General features: G+C 39.6%; 1 protein-coding gene across 2 annotated transcripts in view; it reads right to left on the reverse strand.

The window, feature by feature from the left end:
- Positions 1-18,173, reverse strand: part of CFDP1 (craniofacial development protein 1) — a 104,074-nt gene extending 85,901 nt beyond the window's left edge. The window contains exons 1-4 of one of the 2 annotated variants that reach the window (XM_024977945.2): positions 17,972-18,173; positions 13,654-13,771; positions 11,492-11,708; positions 11,068-11,192 (exon numbers count right to left, since the gene is read on the reverse strand). In XM_024977945.2, coding sequence (XP_024833713.1) covers positions 11,068-11,192; positions 11,492-11,708; positions 13,654-13,771; positions 17,972-18,035 — 524 coding nt within the window. In that variant the 5' untranslated portion in view covers positions 18,036-18,173. 2 annotated transcript variants of the gene reach the window in all.
- Between the last annotated feature and the right edge of the window lie 1,927 nt (positions 18,174-20,100).

The raw sequence follows: 20,100 nt of genomic DNA on the forward strand, positions 1-20,100 counted from the left end.
TATTAGACTGGGCTGCCATGCCCTCCTCCAGGGGATCTTCCCAAACCAGGGATCAAACCCAGGTCTCCCACATTGGAGGTGGATCTTTTACCGTCTAAGCCACCAGGGAAATGTGAAATTCACGTTTCACCATGTGAAATGCCAGGCTGGATGAATCACAAGTGAAAATCAAGATTGCTGGGAGAAATATCAACAACCTTAGTTATGCAGATGATACCATCCTAATGGGGAAAATGAAGAGGAACTAAAGAGGCTCTTGATGAGGATGAAAGAGTACAGTGAAAAAGCTGGCTTGAAACTCAACATTAAGAAAAGTAAGATCATGGTATCTCGTCCAATACCTTCATGGCAAATGGAAAGGGAAAAAGTGGAAGCAATGACAGATTTTATCTTCTTGGGCTCCAAAAATCACTGCAGATGGTGACTGCAGCCATGAAATTAAAAGATGCTTGCTTCTTGGAAAGAAAGCTATAACAAACCTTGACAACATATTAAAAAGCAGAGCCATCATTGTGCCAACAAAGATCCATATAAGTGAAGGGATATGGTTTTCCCAACAGTCATGTAGGGATGTGAGAATTGGTCCATTAAGAAGGCTAAGCGCCAAAGAACTGCTGCTTTCGAACTGTGATACTGGAGAAGACTCTTGGAGAGTCCCTTGGACTGGAAGGAGATCAAACCAGTTTATCCAAAAGGAAGTCAACCATGAATATTCACTGGAAGGACTGATGCTGAACCTCCAAAACTTTAGCCACCTGATGCAAAGAGCTGACTCACTGGAAAAGACCCTGATGCTGGAAAAGACTGAAGGCAGGAGGAAAATTGGGCAACAGAGGATGAGATATTTAAATAGCATCACCGACTCAATGGACATGAATACGAGCAAACTCCAGGAGATAGTGGGGGACAGAGAAGCATGGAGTGCTGTAGTCCATGAGGTCTAAAAGAATCAGACTCAATTTAGCAACTGAACAACTACTGTCCTAAGAAAATCTCTCCATAATACATCAAAGTCAAAAACAGAGGGAGAATCTATATGACAGATTAGACCATCATTCCCCAAATAAACACTCCTTCCCTGTTGACCAAGAAGATATTCCCCAACCCCCACAGATGATGAGCTTGGATATATGACTTCAGTGGTCAATGAGATGTTAACTGATTTGACAGGAAAAGAAGCTTTAAACGTATTTGTGCTTTTTCACTTGTCCCTTGAATTCCTCCCTTTAGCCATAAGAATATGCCTCAAGGAGCTGCTGGTCTAAGACAGTGGAAAAACACATGCTGCAAAAGTCTCAACCCAACCAGCAGCTTGGACACCAGCCTAGATGAACTGAACTCCAGATATCTAGAAACACATGTGTAACAAATAAATGGGTATTATTGTATACCACTTTTGAGGGGAATGGTCAGTAGCATTCCCGTACCAACAGCTAACACATTTACAATTCATGAGTAAGAACATGGATATCTAAGGAGCTAAGTTACTTTTTCTCATCTAGAGATTAAGTCGCAATGCTAGAGAGAATCTTTTAACTCTACTTTCCAAATACGGTTGCCATAAATTTCCCAGCTCCCATGTGGTCCAGAAACTGACACTACCCCAATGAAAAGTATGTCACCCCACTTGAAACCAAGTGGGCCTTTGTGGCTGCGTCAGCTCACGAGGTTCAGGGGAAAGGGCTCTTCTAAGACCTGCTGAGAAAAGTGATAGAGCTTCCAGGTGGCTGTCTCTCAGAACACACCTCTAAAACCCCACGTCACCACATAAAAAGTCTGTCTGCCTTGAAGCTACCATGCTGGAAAGAACACATGCGAATACCACAGGGAGAGAGAGATCTAAGGAGCCGTTCCAGACCCCAAGTGTTTGAGTCTTCCTGGCCCAGACACCAGACAAGGAAGTAAATAAGCTATCAAGATGGTCCCAGACCCAGCCACTAAGTACAACTGCAAGACAGGCTCTGCACGAGAACCATCTAGCTGAGCCCAGCCACCCCATAATTAAGAGAAATTATAATAAAACAATGGTCTTAAGTGGCTAAGTTTTGGTGTGATTCCTTACACTGTAATAGAAAAAAAAAAACAACAAAATAAACTTATGTCCAAACCTGAGAGTTGCAGAGTCTAAGAATACTGGCCTGGAAGGTTGCTTTAAATCTCCTTGCCCTGGGCAGAATCTGGGGAGACCTAAGATGGTTCATTAAGAGAAGTGGAATCTTTCACTTGGAAATGGTGGTCTGAACACATGCTCTACTTTCTACTTTCTACCAAAACCCTGCCAAATAGTGGTAATAAATTTACAAAAGCAGAACTACACAGTGATAAGAACAGGAATAATAAGAGAAAGATATCAATCAAACTTTTGAAGGTAGAAAGCAAACAGACAAGTCAGCAGGTGACCGAGGTGTGTGCTCTGCTCTCTCAAGCTGCAGCCATGTGGAATGGCCAATAAACACACCATATCTCCTACAAAGGTTCAGGAAATTGAGATACCAGGAACCTTTGAAGGTGGAAGAGAGGAGTGCGGTTAAAACCATCTGAATGTCTGTATCAGGAGCACCTAGGTCCCAGATTCCCTTCTCCACTGGGTGCCACAGGCTACTGACCCCAACCAATCCAGCAGAATCCATTACTTGGCAGAAAGATGAGAAACCACCAAAGTTCTAGATTCAAAGGGCAGGGCTGAAGTTTCAAGACTCATTCTCAAAACAGACAAATTAAATGAAAATGTATTTCCTCAGATTTCCCATGCCACAACAACCCCAAATGATACGTGTTTCCTATGTGTTCACATGCATGTGTCATTAGATGGAGCCGCTGCCTCACCTGTCCTGGACTTCGCAGCAGTAAGAAACAAACGTGTGTTATGCTACTGACGTCCTGGGTTTATCTGTTACCCCAGCAGAGCCAAGTCTAGCCTTACTATTACATCAATTTAACCGACAGCAATTTCAGAATAAGAGAAAATATGGGAGGTTATCAACAAAAAGGAAAATTTCCTAGAAGGATGAGTTTCCATAAAATGGCTGCTCCAAAGAACAGCTGACCCAGCAATTCACTTTATTTCTTTATTTAAAATAAATATTTTGACCGCACCAGGCACCTTACAGGATCTCTGTTCCCCATCCAGAGATTGAATGCAGGACACAGCAGGGACAGCCTCACATCCTAACCACTAGGCTGCCAGGGAACTCTCATGACCCCACAATGTAAAAAGTTCCACATCAAGGCACAGCATTATGAAAGTTCAGCAGGCTAGTGATGAGAGAAGATACAAATCATGTGCCCCCAAATTACAGGGAAAGTAAAAGAAGCCTTTATGCAAAGTATGCTTTGTTTTCTTATTTTACCACAATATGAACAATATGTTTCTGCCAGCAATTTAAGACAACTGAGTGGACATTATCTAAAAAAGCAACCTAGATGCAGGCCCTGTGTTACATGTGAGACAGAAAAAGATGTAACATGGTCTCTGCCTTGACTGGCTCACAGTCTATTGGGATAGCCAATCACGAAAACACGTCATAACAAAATGTGATATATGGTAAGTGCCATAAAGCAAGCAAAGAAAAAAGGATAAGCTGTGGGGGAAAAAGTATAAGGAAAAAGTATCTCTATAAATTTATTACTGTCAAAGTCTTATTCATATTCACTAGGGAAAAAAGTTCTATAAACTGGAATATTTCTCAGGGACTCTGGTAAAGGACACAAAGGAATAACAAGCAGACTACTGTACACTGAGGCTATGTCTAGAAGAACTCCAGTTTTAAGAAGCAATGAGAAGAGATTTGCAGAATTCCCTGGAGGTCCACGGGTTAGGATTCAGTGCTCTCACTGTCAAGGCCTGAGGTCAGTTCCTGTTCAAGAAACTAAGAGCCCGCGATCCATGGGGGCAGCCAGAAAAAAAAAAAGAAGGGTGGGGGGAGCTATCAAAATATCTTCAAGTAAGAGAATAGTTAAATTATAGACCACTTCTAATATACAAGAGGGATCCCTGTCAGGAAAAGGCCCACCAATACCAACAGCTAATTCAAGTGCTATCAGCAGAAATTCCATCTTAACTTCATTTTCACTTAATCAGAACTTCCTGAAAAGTCTTTATTTAGCAGAAACTTTCCATGACTGGCTTCTTCCAAAAGGTGAATCATTTAGGAAAGTCTGAGGTAACTGGCTCAGCTGGTTATATGATAAGGAAGGGTAAAAAAAATCACTATTTTTCCTCATTCCCAGTGTTAATAAGCTACACATTTTTCAAGTGGAGAAAAACTGAAACAAAATGGTAAAAACTCAAAATTTAGCATTTAAAACATATTAGGAAAAAACTAAACACTAATCTTTGCTAACACTACCTTATGCTTATACTTATAAATTCTTCCCAGTCATTATAGCTCTTTCTCACATTTTTCTAAGATGTAGTAATGCTCTTAATTGATACAAAGACAGAAAGAGCAGAATAATGACATCAGGAGATTAAAAGATATGCTCAAATCCATTTACCAAGTTTGCATCAATTAAAATTCAGGCCCTCCAAATTCTTACATAATGTTCTATTTAACTATAAATACTTTAAGTTTAAAAAAATGCTGCCAACATGCCAATTATTATCAGAATTTTTGTTTAAGAGGAAAAAATTCCAGAGAACTTTCCCTTAGCATGTTATATGTCTCTGCAATATATATGTTTAAACAAATAAGCATATATACTACCTTTAATATAAAATATATATATATGTGAGTATGTATATTTATTGGGAAAAAAAACTGTTTCCTTATTCATATTTGTTTCTTTGATAAACACTGGGCTGCCCTCTTCTGATAAATGACAGAAACAGCAGGCTCCCTGGATACTCATCCAGTATTTAAAATCATGATGCATTTGCTTAAAAAATGAATAGGGGAAAAAAAATTTTTTTAAGAAAATTTGTGTCAACTATATTTATAAGTATTAATAAATCCACAAAATTTAATTTGATTAGGAAATTTAATGATTTTTCATAACAACAGTTATTCACCAGCTTTTCTTACTCTGTCAAGTCAATGGTAGAGTTATAATAAATCTTTCTCAGATATCCTGTATGACACGTGGGAAACAATGCAAGCCAAGAAAGATTTCCAAAAATTTAAAACCTATATTCCTAATGATATATTAAATTTTCTGTATTTTTTGTAGGACTTCCAAACTTTAGAGGCTCACCATCAGTGTTCTACTACCCTCTGCTGGACAACTCAATAGTTCCCAGTGGATTTCTGGCAGCAAAATACATTCTTAATTCACATCAAGATTTATTTAATGGATCCCAAAAAGGATTATGGCTTCCCTGGTGGCTCAGAGGTTAAAGCGTCTGCCTGCAATGTGGGAGACCTAGGTTCGATCCCTGGGTCGGGAAGATCCCCTGGAGAAGGAAATGGCAACCCACTCCAGTATTCTTGTCCGGAGAATCCCATGGACGGAGGAGCCTGGTGGGCTACAGTTCCACAGGGTCGCAAAGAGTCGGACGTGACTGAGCGACTTCACTTTCACTTTCAAAAAGGATTATGAGGGAAAAGACTATCTCTGTAATGGAGAATCCCTACAGATATCACCTAAGCGGTCTAACTCATCAGCACCAGTGCTGGGTGGTAATGATATGATGCGCTGAGGAGGATAAACCATCATCAGTGTAGTATTTTTGTCTAAAGTGATTAACATGAAGCTAACCATGCGGTAACAATGCACCCACCGAAACTGAGAGACATCCTGCCACACAGATGGGCTCTTAACACTAAATGCAGAGGGTAATCCTGGACTGGATTTGGGACTGGGCAAGAAATACAGGTATTAAGAACATTTGGAATAACTATGCAAAGATCTGACTAGAATTGTACATACAGCTACCAAAAACGTGAGCTGCAAACTACCTAACAAAAGATAGGTACAAAAATTTTGAGTATTTAAAAAGTAGCCTAGAAATTTGATAGTGTCACAATACTCAAGATATGAATGATGAACTCACAGCCTTAAACAGAACATATACCAATTATTGCAAAGTACTCACATGTGATATTACTGTATATTAGTCATGTGCAGTTAGACCATACTACAGTGAGAAAGTTTAGGGTTATTTTCCCAATTAAAACCCCAAAATGTGATAAAATGTAAGCATTTCTCTTTACAAATTGTTATTTTTATAATCATTTTAATTTTTAATCGTGTGACTTTAAAATTCATTTTTTAATAACTAAGAAAGTAAAACTGTTATTATTTTTTAATCCTAATTTGCTGATGGCAAAAAAATCACCACACTGTATGTCTCTGTAAAAAAAACTTTTTTTTTTAATATCTTTTCTGAATGCAGCAGAAGTAATAAACCACGTGATGATAACAGAAGTGACTTCAAAGAAATGAAGGGCAACTGAGGGGAAGCTGATTTTACTCCATGAGCCCTCACACACTGGGCTTGGTTTTTGATCATACAGGGCTAAAACCACGGTGAGTTCTTTGCAGACATGTTTTAGCTAGTAAAGCAAGCAGCATTTACATATAAAACATGAAGAAATAAACTCAAAATCAAAAGAATTATTTGGAAGAAACACTACTAAATTCAAAAGTCAATAGAAACAGATACAAAATTCCATTCATTAGCATTGTGGCCAAAAGGGAAAGAAGTACTTTCTGTTGCTAAACTAAACAGAATAAACCATTTCCAGGACATTAGTAAAAGACCATATCAATGATGTTTGCTTGGAAATCTTGGTGAATCCGTGACAAAGAAGGTAGTTCAGTTTAACTTTCCAATGACACCATGGCTTGAGGTATTTGGGATCTAGCTTATGATAAACTATGACAAAGTTAGCAAAGTGTTTCTTCAATGCAATTTGAAGAATGACAAATTACTGCTGATATGAAAATTATTTTAATATTTGTGATTTAAACATGAGGGTGACATTAAAAAGTCTTTTTTTAAAATCAGTTTCTTGTTAACAAACATTAACTGACAGTGATCTGTATAATAAAAGTAGGATCACATGACAACAGATGAGATTCGAAGTGTAAGTGTTTGCAAGAATAAGTTCCAATGACACAGCTGCAGGACAGGGAAACAGTTTAGATTAAGGGGACTGTGCTAGAACATAAATCAACACACTGCTTCCTTCGCTGAGAAAAATCTTAATACAAAACAAAAAACAGTAGGAAAACCTGTGAATCATGTAAAGCTAATGCATTAAATTTAAAAGACTATATTTGATAAACTGAAAGCTGATCATAAATGTGGATATATTATATATGCTGAGGTACAATGGTTATGAAGAAAGTGCCGTAAGAATGAACTACAGAAAAAATTTAGTGCTTCTAAAAGAGAAACAATAAACATATGGTCCCCAGTTCTAAAGATCTCAATTAAATAGTAAAACATGCTTATCTGTCTGCTTTGGTTTTTTTAGGCTTTGTTTTGTTTTTTTTTGAGGGTTGGGGGGTTGTGGCAGGAACCTTGAAGGATCTTAAGTTTCTTGACCAGGAATTGAACCTGGGCCCTCAGCCATGAAAACACAGAGTCCTAATCATTTGATCATTAGGGAATTCCCAGTTTGGTGTTTTCAACAATCTTAGTACTTTCATACAGGGATGAGACTGAACATATTTTTCAGAAGCAAATAAATAATAAGAGCAAAAGTGAAAAATAAAAGCCTGAAGAACAGTCCCTACAAATGAACATGTTTGATAGAATATTTTGAATTGTACTTTCCATAAAAAAGAAATCCACACATAGAGAATTCATGCATCCAGAATTCCTTTTTCCCACTGAAATATAACTTAAATTTAATTATAAAAAAATTTAATTATAACTTGACAGGATAAATGACTGGAACTGACTACTGATGAAGCATGGAAGATGAAGTCGGAAAACACAGTTATTACTAATCATTTCATGATTACTAAATCAAATCATTACTCTCTATGCCTTAAACTTATATAGTGCTGTATATCAATTATTTCCTCAATAGAACTGCAAGAAAAAAAGTTGTTAATGACTTCATTTGAAAAAAGGAAAAATGAAAATCCTGAACTTAATGAGACTGCCTTAAAATCCACACGTCCATCTCCATTAACTTTACATTATTGCAGATTATTATTTAAACTATCTGCAGTGAAGGACTTTGACATAAAATTTTCAACCTGTTGCGGAACAGTATTATTGTAAAACACAATCAAAAGAAATTATTAGAAAAATAAATGTAACCAATACAATATTGTAAAGTTAAAAAATTAAATTAAAAAAATAATAAATTTAAAAGATACAATACAGCCTTTTGAGATGGATTTCTTTATGATGAATATTATTTTTTAAAAAATTAAAAAGAAGACAAGGAAGAACACCAACACAGAAACAGTAATTTACAAATACATTATCCTCTAGGAGTAGGGCTGTCACCAATCCCACTTAGACTAGATAATTAACGAGAAATAAGCTATTCTGACACATTAAAAACTGCAAAAATTAATATAAACAGTACTTTTTCAAAGTATGTGTCTAGACGTTAAGTATTAAGAACTGATACTCTACTCTTAGTTTCTTGTTTCAATTATATAATTAAAGTGGATTCCTTTCATCAATCACTTACACTCACATTTTCAATGACCAATATGTAGAGTTACCGGGAATTCCCTGGGGGTCCAGCGGTTAGGACTCAGCACTTTTGGCACTGAGGTCGGGGTTTCAACCCCTTGTCCAGGAACTGAGATCTCACAAGTTTTTTGGGGGTACAGCCAAGGGAAAAAAAAAAAAGAGTACAGTTGTATAACTCTTTTCCTTTTCTTATTTATGTTCATTTTGATTGTATATACTGAAATGTAACTTTATATCTGCATGTTAAATCTCATTGTTAAAAGTGTGAGCTTGCATTTTGTATCTTTTTAACATACTTTTCTAATAATTCCTTTTTTGTGTTTTAGGAAACTACTGGTTTGCAACAGGCTGAATATTTAAAATCAGGATCCTTCACTAGAGTGAGTTGAGAGAATAATCTGTATTAATGTGAAATCTACTGGATGTGAGAGTTACACTGAGTCACCATGGAAAATATCTTTGTTCTCAGGAAACAGGAATGAAGTATTTAAGAGTGAAGTGTCATGAGACCTACAATTCTTAAAAGGTTCAGCCAAAATAAAAAGAGAGAAATACAGATACAGATGGTGGAGAAAGAGGCAAAACATTTACAGGTGGTGAATCAGTATGACAGGCATATGGATGTTCATTGTAATACTATTCTTAGAACACTTTTGTAAGTGTAAATTTTTTGAGAAGAAAAAAGGAGGAAAAAAAATAAAAAATAACACAAAAAGAGTGAAAATATCTATGTACGTGTGCTGAGTACTCAAGTCGCTTCAGTCGTATTCGACTCTTTGTGACCCCATGGACTGTAGCCTGCCAGGATCATCTGGTCCATCGGATTCTCCAGGCCAAAATAATGGAGTGGGTTGCCTTGCCCTTCTCCAGGAAATATACATATGTGTAACTTAATTCATAGCAGAAAGTAACACAACATTGTAAATCAACTGTATTCCAATTAAAAAAATAGCCACAACCACCATCAACAAAAAAATAATAAAAGTTTTCCTTCACATCATTTATAAAACAATGCCAAAACTTTTTCCAAGATATATTTTCATTAAATGAAACAACTGTTGGAAATTAGATATTATTTGTTTTTAAGAACATCAACTTTAAGGAAAATAACATTACTGATTGGCAGGCAATTCATTTGTTCTCCTCTAGCTCTAAATTCGGAGAAGGCAATGGCACCCCACTCCAGTACTTTTGCCTGGAAAATCCCACATACAGAGGAGCCTGGTAGGCTGCAGTCCATGGGGTTGCTAGAGTAGGACACGACTGAACGACTTCACTTTCAGTTTTCACTTTCATGCATTGAAGAAGGAAATGGCACCCCACTCCAGTACTCTTGCCTGCAAAATCCCATGGACGGAGGAGCCTGGTGGGCTGCAGTCCATGGGATCGCTAAGAGTCGGACACGACTGAGCGACTTCCCTTTCACTTTTCACTTTCATGCATTGGAGAAGGAAACGGCAACCCACTCCGGTGCTCTTGCCTGGAGAATCCCAGGGACGGGGAAGCCTGGTGGGATGCCGTCTATGGGGTTGCACAGAGTCGGACACGACTGACGCGACTTAGCAGCAGCAGCAGCAGCAGCAGCTCTAAATTACAAATCCACTGTTTTCATATTAAATTTTTTAAAAATGGGAAAGAGGAAAATTCTAGGCATGTGGCTCTCATCCAAAACAACCCAAGTATTAAGCCTGTACTGTTTTGCTAAACTAGTAACAAATCTATGAATCAATTGAAAAAAATAATGGAGATGAGGAAACAGCATCAGAATCAAACTTCTCTCCTAGTACTTTAAACTGTCAGCGGATTTCAAACGTTTTATTGGGGCTTATACTTCAAAGTCAGGGAAAGTACTGAAGGGAGAAAGAGCCCAGACGCAAAGTACGGCAGTGAGTAAGTGGAAGCAAACAGTTAGCGCTCACAGTTGGTTGTTTCTGTTCAGCCAACCACTGCATGCTGCCCCAAAACTACATTACCACACATGAAAGGACATTCTCCTGCTCCCTGATGATTAATGGAGCCACTATTTTCCTTGAGTTCAAATATAACTCATCCAAAATATTAAGATAGGTTGGAAAGAGGACAGATGTCTAACATCATTTAGAAAGATGTTCCTTTTTAGGGGCTTGCCTCCCTGGTAGTCCCGAGGTTGAGAATCACCGTGCAATGCAAGGGACACCGGTCTGATCCCTGATCTAGAAGGATTCCACATGCCTAGGGGCAGCTAAGCCTGTGCATCACAACCAATAAGCCCGCACCTAGAGCCCACGCTGCACAACCGGAGACGCCACAGTGAGAAGCCCGAGCACCGCAGAGAGAAAGCTCACACGCAGCAACGAAGACCCAGCGCGGCAAAAAATACATAGAATATACATTAAAAGAAAAATGTTTCTTTTAAAAAGAACTAATTTTGGGGAAAAAAAAAAAAAAAGAACTAAGTTTGAAGTTTGTGAATGTCATCTTACCTGACTTCTTCACCAGCAAAATCAAACACCTTTGTAATTTTAACTTTTTCTGTTTCTTTAGGTTTCTCTAGCCTTTCTGCTTTGACCAAATGACTTGAACTTGTCTCTTCAGTCTCCTCTCCTGTCTATGAAAAAAGAAGTGTAATAAATTTCACATTAGGATGAAAACTAAAAGATCCACCCAAATATATTGTTCCCGGATAGTCTCAACACGTGTTTCATCTCTAAACACTTAAATACTCACTGAATTGATATGATTAGAAAAGCTTATGTTTTCTCCCACAGGGAATGCTTTGCTTTTCACTTAGTAGAGTTACTATTAAAAAGCAACTAATCAGATTTCTGCTGTAAGTCTCAAATCTCGGTTTGTAAATTTTCTGGGAAATTTCCAAGAAGCAGTCATCCTATTCACCAGTTAACTTACTTTAACGTGTGTACTTGGGGGCACTTTTGATTTCGGGCCTACATCATTCAGGAAGCTGGCCCACAGTTCATCCTCCTTCTTTTTCCTGGCATCCTCTGACTCAACACCTTTTTGCTGCTCTGTTGCTGCATCTTCCTCCTCACTACTACTTCCTCCGGATTCCTCGTTGGCATCCTCTTCATCCTCTTCTAGTGAGAGGCCACCTTGTTTTCTCTTCCTAGTCACCAACAGTAAGAAGGAAGAAGAAAGATAAGACAAACAGGCAAAATAATTTCAGTTCTTCTTTCCTAAATTCCAAACATGTTGGAAACTTCAGAAAACTTTTAAATAGGGACGACTGATTTAAAGGACTACTTACCTCACAGTGTGACATGGTGAGTGGGAGAGGTTAAGCTGAGATTTTGTGGAAGAAAAAAAGAACTGAGCTCTCAGAGTTACCATTTACCAAAAACACTTAGAATTAAAATCTACTCTTGTACTTCTGAATTAGGTCTAGCTATTCTCACCAAGAAAACACCGAAAATCACCTCAATCAAAAAGAGGGCTCTAAGAATATATATATGCCAGATACTTTTAAAAGTCACTCCATTTGGAGAACAGATATTGAAGAGAGCCTCAGATTTAGTCACATTGTTTCTTTCTAGAATTCTGAGGGAACGGGGGAGTAGAGAATCCATGTTTCTTCCAACTTTCTGAAGACAGGAAAGCTGGAATACAGAAAAACTCAAGGACAAAAGAATTGAGCCAAGACTTAAAAGAGCAAATTGTTTCCTAAGACTATTCTGACTTCAAGTGAATCATCTAATACTCAAAATTCTACAATCTGCTTTTTGCTTCAATGCCCAGGAAGACAGAAACACCAATCAAAAAGAATAAAAGACTTCTATTGAAGGACTCCCTTATCTGAGTTAAGTAACTTGTGAGAACTTTCATACTTTTTTGTTGGGAGTGCAATTTAGTACCAGGCTTAGAGAAGGTAATTTGCCTATACCAATATATATATATATTTTACTACATATAACCCTGGGTCAAACAGTTCTACTTCTCCATGATCTGATTTATAAATATACAAGGGTACAAAGACAAAGAATATTCATTGTAGTCTTATTTGCTGTAGTAAAGATAAGGACAATCTAAAGGTCTCTCAAGGAATGTTTAAACAGAGTAGAGTCTATCCATAAAATGTAACACAATGCAGTTACCAAAAAGAAAAAGGTACAGCTAAATGTACTGCTGTAGCATCATCGCCAAGGTGTGAAATAAGGAAAGTGACAAAAGATACGCAGACTACGCTACTATTCATACTTTTTTTTAGAGTAGGAGGTACAGGGTATTCTCTACTGGTTCACTGTTAGGACTCCCGCTTCTACTGCAGAGAGCATGAATCCAATCCCTGGTCAGGGAACTAAGATCCCACAAGCCGTGTGGCAAAAAAAATTTTTAAAAGTAGGAAATACAAAATACACACTTATATATATACACAGAATGAGGGGCTTCCCAGGTGGCTCAGTGGTAAAGAATCGCCTGCCAGTGCAGGAGACACAGGAGACTGGAATGCAATCCCTGGGTCAATAAAGATTCCCCTGGAGGAGGAAATGGCAAACCCACTCCAGTATTTTTGCCTGGAAAATTCCAGACAGAAGAGCCTAGCAGATTACAGTCCATGGGGTTGCGAGGAGTTGGACATGACTTAGCGACTGAACATGGCACGGACAGAGAATTATTTCTGGCAATGTAATTCTTCTGAGACAAAGCAACAAGAAATAGGAATGGGATACATATTTTTTCTAGTAATTGAGCTTTTCTTTTCTCTTTCTGGCAAACCAATAGCTTGTAGAGTCTTAGTTCCCCAACCAGGGACTGAATCAGGCCCTGGCACTGGATGCATAGAGTCCTAACCCCTGGACCACCAGGGGGTACCCCAGTTTTGCATTTTAAATCAGGTGCACATATTACCTATTGATTTTTTTTAATTAAAGTTCAAAAATTATTAGAGCTTACCAGAGAATAAGAATTTAATCCTAAAAGGTCACTAAATATTTCCCTCAATGAGAAAAAGGTTCGAGACTGGCAGCAAGAAATCTGTCATCAGACCAATGCCAGCAATCTGGATGGCTGTGTCAACAGCCCCTGACTTCTAAGGGCCTTGAGGGCAGCATCACCTGGCCAGAACGCTCTCAGCCTTTCTTTTTGTCCCTTTGGTTTTCTGTGTCTCCTCTTCACCATCCACTTCATCTTCCTTCACTAATTCATTTATATCATCTTCACTATACTCTCCACCTGAAATAACATAACACGGTGGTCAGACAGACAGGAATAAAGGTTTTCACATGAAGATGGCACATTTTCATTATGAAAAACTAGTACTTTCCTTTGTTCTTCACCAGACTAAAATATTTTCTGAGAGCTGTCCTCCCTGTTCCTGAAGACTAGGATAAGTTCGCCTACTCCAGGCCTCCAGGAGAGTCCATTAACTCACTCTACTTATATTTGCAATTTCTGCTATGCTCCACCCACCATGAGGACATGGATCAGCATGTCTTTACAACTATATGCTGAATGAACAGAAATTCCAAGTCTACTACTGTCACTTTTCAAAGAAGAAATTGATGTTTTTACCTCATCATGGATATCTTTCAAAAGTAACCAAAAGTATCTTCTCTTATCAATAACAGAGGTTTAGAAAGAGGCTTAAAAACTTCAGGTTAGACAGAAAAAACAAATATGTCAATTTCCCATCTTCAGACACTGACATTCAGGGTCCCCAACAAAAGTGCTCCTTGGATGACTAGTCTGATCACTTTCTGTGGGTAGCAGTCAACAAATCCTGTGCACAAAGAGATTCAATCAATTTTTTTCTTTTTTATTTCACATAAGCTTTACTGCAAGTGTAACATACCAAAAAGCACACAAGCTAATGCACAGGTCACTGAAATTATGCAAACTGAACACTCCTGTTTAACTAGACCCAACTGAAGAAGCAGAACATGAACAGCTTTGCAGAAGTCCCTTGTGCCCTACTGCAATCACTAGCTACCAGCCACATCCCCCAAAGAACCATTATCCTGAACTCTAATGAAACAGATTAGTTTTATCTGTTTTTGAGCCTTAAGCAGACGCCTACAATATGAACTCTTGCATCCTGCTTCTTTCACTCAACATTTTATTTGTAAGTCACCTTGCCTGGAGAATTCCAAGGACGGAGGCTACAGTACATGGGGTCACAAAGAGTCAGACACGACTGAGCAACTAACTCTTTTATTTCACTTTGTATGGAGGTATAGCTTATTCATTGTCATCCCTAAATATTATTTCATTATATGACTATACCACAAGTTATTTACCCATTCCTGTATCGATGGATATTTGGTTTGGGGCCATTACAAAGAGTGGTATTCTGAACATTCCTCCAGATCCACTTAATTATTAAAGGTTTAATGTACAGTGAACTAGGACCGCCAAACAACTGAGGAAAGTCTCTAATATCAAGGCAAGACTAAAAACAGAAAGGAATTCAGAGGAAACAAAACTAGGGAAAAAAACTTTTATAATTAATATCCATATAGTAATAAGATACTTGCACTCACAAAACAAGAACATGATGCTATTTAAAAGTTTTTGAACAACAAAGAGAGTTCTTAAAAATTAAAAATATTCAAGGGTCACATCTTGATGCCCAATACTGGTGATGAGGACAACAAGAAAATAAAGCACATGCCTCACCATGGCTTCCGAAGTTCCTGGTCTACAATGTCAAAGAGCTTGAAGTACTGCTGATGTGCAACAAATCTTACTGTGCTGAGACTGCACCCAACATCTACAAGAAAGCCAGTGTCATGGTGGAAAGAGGGCCATCCAAGTCACCAATGCCAGGCCATACAGAAAAGAAAACACACAGACGGCTTGTGTACACATTGTATTTGTGTTAATAAAAGCCATAAAACATAGAAAAAAATATGGAAAGAGAAAATACTCAACAGAAGAGGAGGATGTTAAAATACTGAAATATTCACATAAAGAAAAAAAAATCAGAGTTAGAAAATAGAGGATCAAAATGGAAGAAAAGAGAGTTCCAGTCAACATAAGAGTGAAAAGTGAAAGTTGCTCTGCTGCTGCTGCTGCTGCTGCTGCTAAGTCGCTTCAGTCATGTCCAACTCTTTGCGACCCCATGGACTATACAGTCCATGGAATTCTCCAGGCCACAATACTGGAGTGGGTAGCCTTTCCCTTCTCCAGGTGACCTTCCCATCCCAGGGACTGAACCCAGGTCTCCCACGTTGCAGGTGGATTCTTTACCAGCTGAGCCACCAGGGAAGCCCAACATAAGAGTAAATATACAATGATTCCAAAAAATAAAATGGAGAAAACGGTCCCCTTCCCAAATTTAAAAAGTTCCATAAGGCCAAGACCAATGGATGAAAACAGACTCATACTAAGGTACAGTATATCACTGTGAAGTATCAGAAAATATCAGGAACAAAGATTCTATGAGCTTCCAGAGACAAACAAATTTTATGGAAATGAGTAAAAACTAGCAAAAAGAGACTTCTTAAAATAATGGAGAAATGCCTTCAAAATTCAGATAGAAAACTACTGTAGAATACAGAGCTCCATACCAAACTATTAATCATGCCTGAGGGCCACCTACTTATTTTTAGATAGTCATGGTCTCACACAAAAAAAGTTTCTATCATCCATCTTTCTTCAATAAGCTATTTGAGGATTTACTCTCATTTTGGTGGAACACACCAAGAATGAAGACATCACGGGACCCAAGAAACAAAGAATCCAAAAGAAAAGGGAGACAAAAGGAACATCCAGAGTGGTGGTCAGGATGGAAGATTTTAAGTGTAAAAATGGTAAAGCCAAGTCAAATCCGAGCAGGTCAGAAGACAGAGAGGGACTTCAAAAAAGTGAATGATTATTTAATATATCAAAATGTCTTGAAAGATGATTTAGACAATTTTAAGAGTTTAGGATCAAATCAGTATTAAGTACACAGATGACTAAACAACAACAAAATGGCAATTATTCACTCCAAAGAAATCTAGTTCAAGAAAAGCAATAACTATATACAACATGACTCAGCCAAGAACCTGGTGTCCACAAAGTCATTACAAAAAAGGAATCAATACCAGTCTAATCCAAATTAGACATAGGAACATTGGCAGGCTGGGGATTTGGGAAGGGTCTGAAGTTGAAAAAGTCTATGTTTTGGCAGTGAGGAGAAAGACTCAAAAGGGTATTAAAAGAAGACCTAACATGGATCAGTTAAGTCAACAAACAATGCAAATACCAAATTTTAAAAGAAAGCAGTCTCTTCTAGAGAGAACTGACAGGAATAATAGGTGATGGAAAAGGTTCAGATTCAAAGTATTTCATTAATACTTGACTATTTTTAAGCATACCCATGCCATCTGTTTGGCTTCATCGGGGTTGAGACTGTAAAGAATCTGCCTGCAATGCAGGAGACCCGGGTTTGATCTCCTGGGGAAGGGAATGGCAACCTAATTCGGTATTCTTGTCTGGGGAATTCCAAGGACAGAGGAGCCTGGTGGGCTAAAATCCATGGGATCGCAAAGAAGCAGACACGACTGAGCGACTAACACGGTGCTTTTGATTAATATGAAAACTAGTTTTCAAATTATCACACTGGCCAATATCATAAGACCAATGTTGGTGGATAAGAACGGAACCTGGTAACCCAGTTGGGAAGCTATGGAGAGTCTTAGTGATAATGGAAGCTCAGTAACAGCGAGATTACTGAGGGAGTGTTAGAAACGAACCTTCCACGTGGACTCAAACAGAACTGAATGATTATCTGGATCAAAAGAGTGAGAATAAGGTCAACTCCGACGGGTTTTTCGGTTTTGCTTTTACCTGAGCGATTGTACCAGCAGATACATCTAATGAGATGGGGGAGCCTGTGGAAAGCGCAGGATGGCGGACGGGTTAGGTCTGGGTGACATTTTAGCCCGGGTTTACACAAAAACTTTACAACTAAGGTCTGAAAAGACAGCAATGAGTGCAATCTTTGCTAAGAAGTAAAGGGCATCATTATGTTAACTTTTAAACAATCAGATCACTTCTGAGGACAGAAAGTGAAAAGCTTATATGTGGGACATGCCAGTTAGCAATTCCCTGGGGACGCAAGGTCTGCCTTTCAGAAGAGTTCAGGGTGGGTGAGAAAACGCGATGCCCAACGACCCGCAGCGTCTGAGTTCACTTGCAGGTTCCCGCCCTCCGAGGTGGGGCGGCGGTCCAATCCAGGCCACCAGGAGCCGCTGCGCAAAACGCCTCGGCGGACGCAACCAGGGCCACGCGGGTTGTGCAGAGCCGGCCGGCAGGCGAGGGCGCGGGGCGGGGCCGCCTGAGGCGAGCGCTGCCCGGCCACCGGGCCCACGCACAACGGGCAAAGCGCGCCTCACGTGAGCCGCTGGGCGGGGCGAGTCGCCTCTCGCCTCAGGCGGAGTCGCTCACCCGAGGGCACGTAGTCCTCGTCCTCCTCGGAGGTGGAGAAGTCTTCAGAGTCGAATTCCTCCATGTCGCTACCGCGCAGGGTCTACAGGGGCGAAGCAGCTGTGCCCAACGGCAAAGCTCTAGGGATAGAGAGTAGTGGTGCGAGACAGGAGGCAGTGGCTGGGGCGGACCCCCGCAGCGTGGAGCATGCGCAACGCCTGCTACGCGCACCCAATGCGACACTTCCGGGCCAGAGGCTCGGGCTTGCAGACGCGGGCTCGCTGCTGTGGCGAGGCATGCTGGGACGAGTAGTCTTCAGCGCTCCGCCGCTTCGCCTGAGAGGATGTATCCTTGAAGCAAAATTTGTTTGCCTGTGGAAAGACGGCCGACCTTTGTTTAGTAGTTGACGTTTTTGAACTCGCTTACTTGTGAAAATTTACTGTCACCCCCAAAATCAAAAATTTCGGTGCTTTCTGGGTTTATTTGCGGACATGCGCAGAGAGAGAAAATTTTGAGTTAACCAGTGGTGGATCGTCGAGATTGGAAGCACATGATCCACTATATTACTTCAGCTCTAGAAGTGTAAATAAGTGTCGTATTCGCGGTCTATTTCTTGCCGCGGTTTTTCATCTTTGGGCTCTCTGTTAGAGATTTCGCTGTTTAAAACGACCCTGAGCATAGTGCTGGGGTGCTGCCTAATGTTCATAAGCACCAGAAGGCTGATGTACCTTATGGAGAAAAATACGTGTGTTAGATAAGCTTCGTTCAGGCATGAGCTGTAGTGCTCTTGGCCATGAGTTCAATCTTATTCAATCAACTATGCGGTACTTAAAGAAAAAGGAAATTCTTTGATCCGTACGTGTAGCTGCTCCGAAAAGTGCTAAAATGACATCCATAGTGAGCGAGGAAGCTGTGGAATAGATGGAAAAACGGCTCAGTTTGTGGATTCATGAGATGACAACTGATAAAAAAAGGTCTCGTGGACAGCCTTGTTGTGAAACTAAAAGCCTAAGAACCTCTCCACTAGTGCTGGAAGGCTTGCACATTTCAAAAGTCAGGATGGTATCTGTTGTGTTAACCTTGCAGGTGGGGCAAGTTTTGCAGATCTGGAAGCTGCGGAACTCAAACAATACTTGCTAATTGTTACACAGGAAGAGGATATATGAAAGAGCAGGTTTTCAACGCTTATGAAACTGGCTTATTTTACAGGGATGTTGTTAAAAGAACCTATATAATGCGAATAGCCTCCAGTGCCTCTAACGTTAAATCATTCCAGGAATATGAAACCTTATTTTTGTGCACTAATGCTAAGGTCGACTTTAAGTGCAAACCCCTACTGGTATAGAGCTGCAAGTTCAGTTACTTAGAAGGAAAAGCATAAACCATACCTTATGTCAGTCTACCAGAAGTTGAATACTGTCTCCAGGGCAGAAACTTTTCCTTCAAGATTTTGTTGATTTTGCATAATGCCCCACTCCACTGCTGTAGGACACTCAAAAATCCCCACACCAAGGTACAAGTTCTTTTCATGCCCACAAATACTACCTCTCTCATCCAGCCCTTGTATCAGAGTTCTCTAGCTCAGTCCTGTCCAACTCTTTGCAACCTCATGGACTGCAGCATGCCAGACTTCTCTGTCCATCACCAACACCTAGGGCTTACCCAAACTCATGTCCATCCATTCAGTGATGCCATCCAACCATTTCCTCCTTTGTTGTCCCCTTCTCCTCACGCCTTCAACCTTTCCCAGCATCAGGGTCTTTTCCAATGAGTCAGCTCTTTGCATCAGGTGGCCACAGTATTGGAGCTTCAGCTTCAGCATCATTCCTTTCAATGAATATTCAGGAATGATTTCCTTTAGGATTCACTGGTTTGATCTCCTTGCAGTCCAAGGGACTCTCAAGAATCTTCTCCAACACCACAGTTCAAAAGCATCAATTCTTTGGCGCTCAGCTTTCTTTATAGGACAACTCTCACATCCATAGATGACTACTGGAAAAACCATAGTCGACTAGACCGACCTTTGTTGGCAAAGTAATGTCTCTGCTTTTTAATATGCTAGGTTGGTCATAACTTTTCCCAAGAAGCGTCTTTTAATTTCACGGCTGCAGTCACCATCTGCAATGATTTTGGAGCCCCGAAAAATAGTC

The sequence above is a fragment of the Bos taurus genome, chromosome 18 (genome assembly GCF_002263795.3).
Source record: "Bos taurus isolate L1 Dominette 01449 registration number 42190680 breed Hereford chromosome 18, ARS-UCD2.0, whole genome shotgun sequence".
In the NCBI taxonomy this organism is placed as follows: Eukaryota; Metazoa; Chordata; class Mammalia; order Artiodactyla; family Bovidae; genus Bos; species Bos taurus.